The 12,859-nt window shown below is 37.1% G+C and overlaps 1 protein-coding gene across 1 annotated transcript in view; it reads right to left on the bottom strand.

Moving 5' to 3' along the window:
* LOC101957720 (phospholipid-transporting ATPase FetA) overlaps positions 1-12,859 on the bottom strand; it is a 151,132-nt gene that overhangs the window by 80,592 nt on the left and 57,681 nt on the right. Inside the window, exons 4-7 of the mRNA XM_078044974.1 lie at positions 11,754-11,812; positions 2,949-3,062; positions 2,053-2,151; positions 493-554 (exon numbers count right to left, since the gene is read on the bottom strand). Coding sequence (XP_077901100.1) covers positions 493-554; positions 2,053-2,151; positions 2,949-3,062; positions 11,754-11,812 — 334 coding nt within the window. The remainder of the gene's footprint in view (positions 1-492; positions 555-2,052; positions 2,152-2,948; positions 3,063-11,753; positions 11,813-12,859) is intronic.

Raw genomic sequence — 12,859 nt, 5'->3', positions numbered from 1 at the left:
AGGAACATGTTTGTCTCCTTTCAGTCTTGCCAACACTTTAGGTGCCTAAGACCAAACACCAGAGCAATGGTGTTGACACAAATACTTCTTTAGACTGTTAATAGGAAAGATAACCTGACCAAATCCAGTAATGTTATAAACTCAAATGTCTTCTTTCTAACCATGACACTGATAATAATCACTTGTATATTTAATATCATGTTATAACATATAAATTGCTTTAATATAAATTATTTTTCCTTCATCTTCTAAGTGAAAAATATTATTTATACTTTAAAGAGAAGAAAAATGAGTCCCAGAGACATTTGAAGTAAGGTGGCAAGTTAAGGGCATACTCAATGACATCTAGAAACAAATTCCTTTTGTGCCAATCTGAGGTTCTTTTCACTGTCCTGAACTACCTTTCCCAAGTACCCAGGACATCACACTTTAATAAGGCTGACCCTCTCTTGGGACTGGTCCTACCTAAATTGGCTTCCTTAAAAAACGTACCTGCCATCTGCCAGCAGCAGAACAGAACAGTTGTTAACATGATTGTCACTTTGGTGCCTTTTCTAAAACCACACAAGAAGATGTTCAGGAAACAGATATATAGAACTGCATGTAAAATTTTAACATTTTGAAATATTACCCAATATATATATATACCCTCCTTTGTAATTTCCCTTTCTTCCATTCCAAAGCCCTTTCTACCACTAAAATCAGGCTAAGAACCTAATGCCACGTGTAAGCTGAGAAGGAAAGTCAGAAAAATTACCCGGGAAGAAGAAAGACAAAGGCCAAAGCCTGGGGTAACTATATCAAAAGGCACAGAGGACAGAGTATACAGAGTATACAGAGTGACAGGCAGAACTAGAGAGTCCCATATGCCTTGGCAGATGCAGGAAAAAGGAGTGTATTGCTAAGCATACTTCCATCCCTATCCCAACTGTGGTCGACATACAGAAACTTCTACAGCAGATGGAATGAAGAAGGAAGCTGATATTCAAAGTCCAAATAGCAGGAGAACAAATTTAGGCTATATCCCAGTGCCAGGACTGAAAAAAGGGCAGGACTGTGCAGGGGGCAGAGAGAATCCTGAATTTGTTACAATTCATAATTGTCCAAATATTTATCCTAAAGAGGTGGTTCTAAACCAGAAGTAGCTGGATTACCCCGAATCAACAACTTTTGTTTTGTTTTGTTTTTCCTGGAAAGAGTGGGGTGGGATTTATGAGTGGTTATGAATTTAAATGAGTCCAGTTATAGAGAAATAGTTACATTTTTGCACATCTAAGTTGTGACTAAAATTTAAACCATCAAATGTGCTAAGCTTGGATTTTACAATTAAAAAGTTGGAGAAACAGGCTTTCAAGCTTTGGTCTGAAAACCTAGATAGGCAAAATCAGGGTTCTCTTGGGGAAATTACAAGGATCGACGTCCTGAATCCCCCTAACAGATGTGGGGCTGGGTTTTCCCCTTAGAAGCATTAGCTGCGAACCATTTTCTCTCACCAGTTGTTAACTTGATTCAGGAAAGGAGCTGTGTCTGAGGCTTTCTAAACTAGAGGGCTCCTAGTTGTGTGTGAATAGAACTGAAAGCTGGAAAGGAAATAGGGAGAATTGGAGAGAAGGGAAATGTGGAGGAGGAGGAGAAGAAAGAGGAAAAACAGGAACAAGGAGGAGCAGAATATTGGGAGGAAGGAAAAGAGAATATAAAATGGGAGAAGGGGGCACAGAGGGAGAAGGATGAGTGTGAAACCAGAGAAAGCTAAAAGTGGGTTGAAGGAAGAGTGAGGGAGTGGCAGAGCCAAAGGAAGGAGACCTGGAGGAAGGGCTCAAAATGATGGCAGCCCAAAGGCAGAGAAAGGCCTTGCATTGTCCCTTTCTGGCTGTGAAAAGAGAACCAGCCTTAGGCGGATGGGAATTACATATCCTTCTGAGATACATAAAGAAACAAAGAAGGGAAACATCTTTTTCCATTCAGTGCATCTTGGCTTGAGATACTTCTGGGAAGTTTTATTGCCCACAGACTGTCAAGCTACAGTGAAGGAAGCCCAGGAAGCCACTTCACCAAGTCGTCGATGGCGTCCTTCACTCCTGTTATGGACAGCACCACCACCAGAGGTACCACAGTAGTGTACCATGCCAAGGAGGAGATCTGGGGAATCAACTGAGAGAAGGAAAAGGAGAATCTTGGGTCAGAAAACTTAAAGGACAATATATTTTTCCCCAATTCCCTACCTCCACCAACATTTTCACTCCCTAAATTCATAATAAATCCAACTATCCTGTTGCTTTCACTGTTTTAGTTTTCCTGTAACCCTCAGGATATAAGTAAACATTTCCCAAGGGAGGATAAGGAAGGAAAGACTGTCAGTAGCTACCAATCTGTTCTGAGCTTCACAATCTTTGTCCTGATGGAAAAAGGCCAGTTCTTTTCTGATAACAAAGGATACTGGAGTAAGAGTGGGTGTGGGGAACCATACACTCTCCCACACCTCTTCCGCACAAGGAGACCTCAGATGATCTGTCTTCTGCTCTAATTTGGGCCTACCCTATGCTGCTTTCCTTGTGCTAGCAGTCTTATATTCTAAATAATCCTCCTTCCTCAGACTCCTACACATCAACTTCCTGTTGTGGAGTCTAGGATGAGAAAGAGGAATAGTATTGCAGTTGGTGTTGGGATGGAGAGTCTGTGGCCACCTATGGTCTAGGTGAACTGGGGCCATGCAGTCGTGAGGAACCCCCATTCCTTGGAATTTGGTGACCTTGTCTCCCTCCTGCAGAGGGTTGATTCACATTGGCTAATCCTAACCTTAGCTATTCTAGGGGACTAGCTTGAGTTACCAGCTGTTCATTTGCCTCTGTCTAAAGAGAGAAGATATCTCTCAGTTTAGGGACTGATTATACAACCTGACCCCAGAAAAGTTTATAAAACACCATGGAAAAGGGCCCATGAGGCAATACCTGTAGAATTAGCAATACCAGGAAATAGGCATTTGCAAGTCTCTGGAACTGTTCAAATAGGTTCAGGGGCAGGAAGTTCAAAATAGTATATTTTGAGGTCTTGATGGCATTGTTCTATGAGTAAAAACCAAAAACAACAACAACAACAAAAATCATGCACAATTAGAGAGACAAATGACAGCTTAAAACTGGGTTAATCTATTTGTTCATTCAATATTCAGCACTTATTTATTCACTATTAAATATTCAGCATATATTATCTATGTGCCAACTTGGGGGCAGGAACCATGAATACAGAGGTAAATGAAACAAGTCCTTTTCAGCTGCATAATATTTCTTCTGCATATTTACCATAGTTTATTTAAACAGTTTCTTGTACATGGACATTGTATTGTTTTCAATCTTTTATAATCACATGGAGCACAGTTTCTTGGAGAAACAGAAGCCACATTTTCACAATGCTATGACCAGCATGTAAGGTGAATTTTATTATGCCCTTTTTATATATAAAAGAACTAAAGGTCAGAATGACTTGTTTTAGTAAGGAAGCAGAACTGCATTGAAACTCAGGTCTATATGATACCAAAAACTTACTTTTATTGTATCATACTGCTTCTTATGTAAGTCTGGGCAATAGAGAGAGGGAAAATCCTGCTCCATTGCACCACATTGAACATTATTATCAAGAACCACTCTCAGAAATCATAAACTAACATTCCACATAAACTACAAACACACACACATATATATAGTGTTATACACATGCATTAAATAACATGTATAAAACCATTGCTTATACTTATAAAAGACTGAAAGTGTTTAAATAAACAGTAGTAAATTTGTGGAAGAATACAAAGCAGGTGAAAAAAGAAGCTGTTATAAGATAACCATATTTATGTGGGTTTGTCTCTGTTTCTTCTATTCTGTTCCATTGGTCTTCATGTCTATTTTTGTGCCAATATCATGCTGTTTTTGTTATTATAGCTTTGTAGCATAATTTAAAGTCTGGTATTGTGATGCCTCCTGCTTTCCTTTTCTTGCTAAGGATTGATTTGGCTATTCTGGGCCTTTTATTTTCCAAATGAATTTCATGAATGCTTTTTATATTTCTATGAAGAATGTCATTGGAATTTTCACCTCTTTTGTTAGATTGATTCTGTATTTTTTCTTTTTAGGCTTTTGTGAATGGGACAGTTTTCTTAATTTTTCTTTCAGCTGATCCATCACTGGTATATAGGAACACAATTAATTCATGGGTGTTAGTTTTATATACTCTATTTTGCTGAATTTGTTTATGAGTTCTAGAAGGCTTCTTGTGGAGTTTTTTGGGTATTCTAAATATAGAATCATGTTATTGGTAAACAGGGATAGTTCTTTTCCTATTTGAGTCCCTTTAATTGTTTTCTTTTGTCTAATTGCTCTGGCTAGAGTTTCAAGGACTATGTTGAGTAGAAGTGCTGAAAGAAGGCATCCCTGTCTTGTTCCAGTTTTTAGGGGGAATGCTTTCAATTTTTTTTTCATTTAGAATGATGTTGGCTCTGGCTTTAACATATATAGCTTTTACAATGTTGAGGTATGCTCCTACTATCCCTAGTTTTTCTAGTGTTTTGAGCATGAATGAATGCTGAATTTTGTCAAATCCTTTTCTACATCTATTGAGATAATCATGTGATTCTTATCTTTATGTTTATTGATGTGATGAATTATGTTTATTTATTTCCATTATGTTGAACCAACTTTGCATCCCTTGGATGAACCCTATTTGATCATGGTACACTATCTTTTTAATATGCTTACAGTTATCTCATCCTAGACAAAGGCATCATAAACATACACTGGAGGAAAGATAGCCTCTTCAATAGATGGTGCTGGGACAACATCATGCAGCAGAATGAAATTCAACCCCTATCTCTCACCCTGCACAAAACTCAACTTAAAGTGGATCAAGGTCCTAGGAATTAGACCCATGACCCTGTGCATACTAGAAGAAAATGTAGAGCCAACTTTCCATCATGTCAGCTCAGGAACTGACTTCCTCAGCAAGACTCCTAAAGCACAAGAAGTAAAATTAGGAATCAATAAGTGGGATGATATCAAACTAAAAAGCTTCTTCACAGCAAAGAACCAAGAACATGAAGAGAGACCCTAAAGGATGGGAAAAAAGCTTTGCCACCTGCACTTTATCTACAGCATTAATCTCCAGGATATACACAGAACTCAACACCAAGCAAACAAATAACCAATCAATAAATGGGCAAAGAAACTGAATAGGCACTTAATAAAAGAAGAAATACAAGTGGTCAGTAAATATATGAAAAATGTTCACCTTCTCTAGCAATTAGAGAAATGTAAGTTAAAATTACACTGATATTCCACCTCACTCCAGTCAGAATGGCAATTATTAAGTTTTTTGGGTCTTCTAAATATAGAATCATGTTGTTGGTGGGATTGGGGTTGTAGCTCAGTGGTAGAGAGCTTGCCTTCCACATGTGAGGCACTGGGTTTGCTCCTAAGCACCACATTAAAAATAAATAAATAAATGTGTGTGTGTGTGTGTGTATGTGTGTGTATGTGTGTGTGTGTGTGTGTGTGTGTGTATTACATTATGTGGGGGAAAAGGTTCACTCCTATATTGCGGGTAGGGCTGCAAATTGGTGCAACCACTCTGGAAAACAGATGGAGATTCCTTAGAAAACTTGGAATGGAACCACCATTTGACCCAGTTATCCCACTCTTTGGTTTATACCCAAAGGACTTAAAAATCAGCATACTACAGTGATATAGCCACATCAATGTTTACAGCAGCTCAATTCACAACAGCCAAGCTATGGAACCAACCTAGGTGTCCTTCAAGAGATGAATGGATAAAGAAAATGTGGTATGTATACATAATGGAATACTACTCAGTCATGAAGAAGAGTGAAATTATAGCATTTGCTGAATGAAGCTGGAGATTACTACTAGTCCCCCCATGGCTTTATTGAAGTACAATAAAATATACATATTTGAAATATGCAATTTGATCAGTTTTGACATGTATGTAACCAATATAATCAATATAAAAAGCATTTCCATTACTTTTTTTTAAATTTGAAACCATGCAGACTGTTTCATGAATGATTTATTACATTAGGAATCAATCATCCTAGGGTTGTGGCTCAGTGGTAGAGCCCTTGCCTAGCATGTGTGAGGCACTGGGTTCGATTCTTAGCACCACATACAAGTAAATTAATAAAATAAAGGTCATCAATGTCTAAACAAATTTTAAAAAAGAAATCCATTACCTTAAGATATACAGAACCCCACCCCCACATGTCTCTGAACTAAGTGCTCTGAATAAGTGATAATAAAAGCTTAAAATATCAGGATCTCTAGGATGAAACAGTAGTCAGATGAACATTTATAACTTAAAGTATTTTTATTAGAAAAAAGCTAGATTAACAATCAAATTATGTAGTAATATATATATATACACACACACACACACACACACACACACACTATGGCTAAAATTTGATAAGAATCAAAAAGTCTAATCAGGAAAAAAAACACAAAAATTAGTATCAATGGAAAGGGAGCTATGAAAATAACCTACAGATGCTAAAAATATATTAAGGTACTATTACAATTGTATGCCAACATATGTGATAGCTTACATACCATGGTCTATATTAGAGAAGGATCTGTGTGCTGCTGAGAAGAAAGTGTATTAATTGATGGATGAAATATTCTATATATATCTGATAAGTCTAAATTATCAATTGTATTTTTTACTTCTATAGCTTTTTTATTAGGTCTATCCAGTGGTGACAGAGGCATGTTAAAGTTACCCAGTATTGTGGTGTTGTGGTCTATTTGATCCTTGAAATTGAGAAGGGTTTGTTTGATGTATGTAGATGCTCCATTGTTTGGGGCATAAATATTTATGAATGTTATGTCTTTTTTTTTTTTTAAAGAGAGAGTGAGAGACAGGAGGGAGAGAGAGAGAGAGAGAGAGAGAGAGAGAGAGAGAGAGAGAGAGAGAGAATTTTTAATATTTATTTTTTAGTTCTCGGCGGACACAACATCTTTGTTGGTATGTGGTGCTGAGGATCGAACCCGGGCCGCACGCATGCCAGGCGAGCGCGCTACTGCTTGAGCCACATCCCCAGCCCTTATGTCTTGTTGATATATAATTCCCTTAAGGGGTATGAAATGAGCTTCTTTGTCCCTTCTGATTAGCTTTGGCTTGAAGTCCACTTTATCTGAGCATAGAAACCCCTGCTTGTTTATGTGATCCATGTGAATGATATGTTTTTTCCCATCCTTATACCTTCAGTCTGTGGATGTCTTTGGCAACAAGGTGAGTGTCTTGGAGACAGTATTGTTTGGGGCTTGCTTTTTAATCCAATCTGCCAGTTTATGTCTTTTGATGATGATTTTAGGCCCCTGAATTAATGTTCAAGGTTATTACTGAGATATGATTTGTATTCCCAGTCATGGTTTATTTCTAGTTTTTAATTTGAAGTCGTTTCTCCTTGATTGACTATTCCTTTAGTGTAGTTCTTCTCTTTGCTGGTTTTCACTTTTTTTCTTCACCTTTTACCTTTTTTTTTGTCTTTATTTTGATTATTTGTATTTATGCGGTGCTGAGGATCAAACCAAGTGCCTCACATTGCAAGGCAAGCACTCTGCTTCTGTGCCACAACCCCAGCCCTCCCCTTTCATCTTCATGGAATATTTTGTTGAGAATGTTCTATAGTTGTGAATTCTTTTAACTTTTGTTTATCATGGACTTTTTTTATTTCACCTTCAAATCTAAAGTTTAATTTTACTGGATACAGAATTCTTTGTTGGCAAACATTTTCTTTCAGAGCTTGGTATATGTTATTGCAGGACCTCCTAGCTTTGAGGGTCTGGGTTGATAAGTTAGCTGAGATCCAAATTGATTTCCCTCTATACATAATCTGATATTTTTCTCTCACAGCCTTTAAAATTTTATCCTTATTCTGTATGTTAGGCATTTTCATTAAAATGTGCCTTTGTGTGGGTCTGTTGTACTTCTGTACATTTGGCGTCCTGTAAGCCTCTTGTATTTGATTTTCCATTTCAGTTTTAAGGTTTGGGAAATATTCATGTATTATTTCATTGAAAAGATTGTGCATTCCTTGGTTTGTATCTTTGTGGCTTCATCTATCCCAATAAATTTGGCCTTTTCAGTTTATCCCATAGTTCTTGGAAGTTCTGTTGATTTTTTTTTAAATCTTCTCTCCATGGTCAACTCTATTTTCAAGATTATATATTTTGTGTTCATTGCCTGAGGTTCTGTCTTCTAAGTGGTGTAGTCTGTTGGTGATGCAAATTGAATTTTTAATTTGGTTTACTGTTTCCTTCATTTCAAAGAATTCTGCTTGTTTATTTTTCCAGAATCTCTGCCACTAAATTTTTTAAAAAAAGTTTTTTTTTTAGTTGTAGATTGACAAATACTTTTATTTTATTCACTTATTTTCAGGCGGTGCTGAGGGTTGAACCCAATGCCTCACACATGCCAGGAAAGTGCTCCACCACTGAGCCACACCTCTAGCCCTCTGCCTCTTTATTGAAGTGATCTTTCACTTCCTGCATTTTCTCTCTGATTTCATTCCTTATACCGTATTTTACTTTGCAGATCCAGTTTAACTATGTACATTCTAAACTCCTTCTCTGACATTTATTCTACTGTTGTGTTGATGGATTCTGTTATTGGAGCATCTTGCTTTCTTTGACATGATTTGTTCCCTTTTTTTCTCGTGTTCTTTGTGTGTCTACCCATCTATCAGTATGGATCTGAGGCAGTAGAATTTCTACTCTGGACTTTTAGTGTCCCTGAAGGCTTCCAGTACTTCACTATTTAGGGGGAGACAAATAATAACAACCAAATGCAAACAATATACAGCATTAAACCAAATAGTTCCTACTATGATGTTTACAATGTTAATTATCACAATAAACAGAAATGATATGATCAGTTATTGCCTACAATAAAAACAGCGAGTTTGCAAAAAGGTTTATAATTTCAAATGGTGGACAGGGAGAGAACAGAAGTGATATAGGATTCGATGATTATGAGGGAGGAGGAGAGAAGAAGAAGTAAAAAATTAAAGGAAGAGTGAAAGAACGATAGAGATTGGCTGTTATCAGAAGAAAAGAGAGAATCAAGGAAAACTAGTAGGAGAAAAAATATATAAGAATAAAATTTTTTAAAAAATAAAATAAAAGAATACAAAACATAACTAAAACATACTAATCAAACATTCTAGTTCATAAAATAACTAATCCATAAAAAATAATTGGCTTCAAAAATGCTAGAAATGAGAAAAAAATGAATATGTATAAATGTCCATGTACCATTAAGGTCACAATTATACAGAGAAAAAGAATTAAAAAAAAGATCTTGATGAAAAGTTAAAGAATTCTTTCTGTTGGGGTTCAAAATATTCTCAGCTTCTCTTGTCAGCAGTTTTAGGTGGGAGTCTTCTAGAGTGTGATGCTCCACCCTCTGGATTGCTGGAGTGAGAGAGGTAAACCAGTAAGCAGAGTTCCTGGAGGTAGGGTTTTGGCTTAGATGCTCCATTGTTTGGGGCTCTTTGCTGAATGCAGATAGGTCTGGAGATTTTAAATCAGTACACCTCCAGTACCCAGTACTTGCTTGTCCACACTGGAAGACTGTACCCTAGGGATGAGTAGTGGGGGAACCAATTCTTAGACCCCTTCATTGCCTTCTGACCCCATGTTTCCTGGTCTTGTGTTCAGGATCTCCAACAATATCTTCTGCCCGTGCCAGTTCAGTAAAGTCACCCCACTTTTTTTTGTTCATCCATTCTTTCTGAGAAGCTGCCTGTCTGCTTTCTTGGTTTCACTCCTTGGGGCAGCTAGGAAATCGACCTCCTCTATTCTGCCATCTTGAAAACTCTCAATATATATCTTTTCAATGAACTACTTATTCATAAACAAATAAGTAGGTGAAAAATGAACAACCCAGCAGAAAATTGGCAAAGATCATTAATAGGCAGTTTTCAGAAAAAGAAATATAAATGGCTAACACAAGAAGATTATCAATCACACTTAAAATTAAGGAAGAAGAGATAACAAAATGCCATTTTTCATCTAAGAGTCTTTTTTCATTGAAGGTGAAGATTGATAATAACCAGTTTGCAGGAATATAGAAAAATGGACAGTCTCTATGTGGGAGGCCATCCTCACACGTGATTTGAGTTACCTCCCAGGCTGGATGAGAGGCATTGGACACAGTGGGGTTAAAGCCATCCCACACCCTGTCCCAGGTACGAGGGCTTGTCTATGAAGAGGCATGCCTAGCCACTGATCTGAAGACCCAATCGCTGGCCCTGACCTTGGGATGCTGCCCCCCTTAACCTTCATTGGATGAGATTTTCCCTTGAATTTTTTGTTCCCCAATAAAAGCTCACTCCCTGGTGTTCTCTCTCTCTCTCTAGTCTCTTTTGTAAACCTCGCACAGCATAAGGTGGCTGGAGGCGGGAGCTAGGAGAAGCGGGCTCAGAGCTGGGGTTAAAGGTAATGACAGTCTGTCTCTTTAATTTAAAACTCACTAGCAATTTCTTGTGCATTGAACCTTCTTTTATGAAGCTCGTGCTGGTCACGTGGCAGATCTCTACTATAGGCAGAACTATAAAAGGATATAATCTTTTTAGAGGGCAAGCTGGCAGTATGTATCATAATTTTTAATGTGTTTTCCTTTTATCTTAGCCAATTCACTTCCAGGAAGTTCTCACAACATATATGAATACAAATGTGACAAACTATATATATTTATACCTATATATGGAATATACATATTATATACCTATGCAGATACAATATATAATGTTGGTCATGTAGGATCATTTATTGTAGATTTCTTTCCTTTTTTTCTTCGTTTAGTACTGGGGGTTGAGCCCAGGGGTACTTCACCACTGGAGCTACATTCTAGTCCTTTTTATTTTATATATATATATATATTATTTTATTATATATATATATATATATATATATATATATATATATAATAAAAAGGACTGGAATGTAGCTCCAGTGGTGAAAATATTAAAAATATATATATATTTTAGTTGTAGTTAGACACAACACCTTTACTTATTTATTTGTTATTTATTTATTTATTTTTATGTGGTGCTGAGGATGGAACCCAGGGCCTTGGACGTACTAGGCGAGTGCTCTACCATTAAGCCACAACCCCAGTGCCCCCCTGTCCTTTTTATTTTTTATTTTGAGGTAGGGTCTCACTAAGTTGCCGAGGCTGGCCTTAAACTTGTAATCCTCCTCCCTCAGTCTCCAGATTAGCTAGGATTACAGGTGTGTGCCACTGAGCTTGGCAGGACTATTTATCATAGAAAAATGCTGGAGAAATTTTAAATGTTCATCAATAGAAAACTGGTTGAATAACATAAGGTTTATCAATATAATGGAAAATAATGAGTGTAGTAGATCTACATGTATTTTCTTAATATCTAAGTGAAAAAAGACAATTGTGGAACTAAGCTTTCATTTGTGCAAAACAAAAAGCTATAGTATTTCTTTTCTAGTTGTCATATATAAATCTAAAATCTGAGACATATTCTCCCCTGAGTTTAGGTACTTGGATTAATTTGGTTTCTAAACACTCATTGTACCACACATTGTATAGGAACTTAAAAGAAAGTAGACTTTATATTGAAGGATTCACACCTATAATGAATTCCCTGTTTCCTTAACAAAGAGAAATATTACAAAATATTAACTCCCTTCTGAAATAGCCCAAGGTGGGATACTTACTGGATATCCAAAAAGAGCGTTGAATTCTCTGTTGTTGGCTTGCAGAAATCTCTCATATTCTGGGGGTGGGTGGGGGGAGAAGAGAAATGATAAGAAAGAATGATGGACCTCTGCAGATCAACCTGGGATGCTGGCTGCTAGTGAAGACTATACTAGGTTCCAACACTTTCTTGCTGAGGATATTTATTTAAAAATGGGATTTTTGTCTCTTTATTCAAAGAAATGAATAATATATTTCAAGGGGGAAATCCTCAAGTCTTCAAGCTTTCTGGAAGAAACAGGACAAAAACATCCTGAGAATCTACACATTAATCCTTTGTAAGTGCTTTCTAGATTATGTCTCTGCAATCATAACTGCTAAACACAGAAATCCAGCCCTCCCTCACAAATCAATTTCAACAACCTGTCTTAGGCTAACTGAGGCTCTTTTCCAGGCCAGGTTTCCTAAACTTTTCCTGATATTGTTCCTGTATGAAATATATACATATATATATTTATTATACACATATATGTATGTATATAAACATGTTTGGTTTTTGTTTATTTTGTTTTTCATCCATAGTTCCTGGCTCTTAACTTCCTCTCCAAGGCAGGCCAAAGAAACTAAAATGTCTCTTTCCAAAGGAAGGTTGGGGAAATTCTAATCTTTCTGGAGCTGGCTATAAAAAATTTCTCTGACTTACCCTTGTCTAATAGTTAAGTCATAATACCCCACCTCATTCCAGAGGGTTCCTACCTCATACTCTGGAGGAAGGAATGCTGCATAGACAGGCCTTGTTGGGGTTCCCCACCAAGTCTATTAGCTTTCATGCCTATGTAATAGTCTCCATTAAATCCCCAAAGGATAGGGTTTGGAGAGCTTTAGGACAGATGAACAAGTGGAGAATCCCAGCAAGGTGAACAAGGACTCATATAGACACTTGGAGAATGTTGTACCCCACCTCCACAGGAACAGAAGCTCCTGAGCTTGAGACCCTTCCAGACCTTACCCTGTATATCGCTTCATCTGACACTTATTTGTCTCCTTTGAAATATCCTTTATAATGAACCTGAAATTTTAAATATGTTTTCTGAGCTCTGTGAGCTGCTTTAGCAAATTAGACAAA

The sequence above is a fragment of the Ictidomys tridecemlineatus genome, chromosome 4 (genome assembly GCF_052094955.1).
Source record: "Ictidomys tridecemlineatus isolate mIctTri1 chromosome 4, mIctTri1.hap1, whole genome shotgun sequence".
Lineage (NCBI taxonomy): Eukaryota > Metazoa > Chordata > Mammalia > Rodentia > Sciuridae > Ictidomys > Ictidomys tridecemlineatus.
Note: the sequence above shows the minus strand (reverse complement) of the source record. Positions and strands in the feature narration are given on the sequence as shown.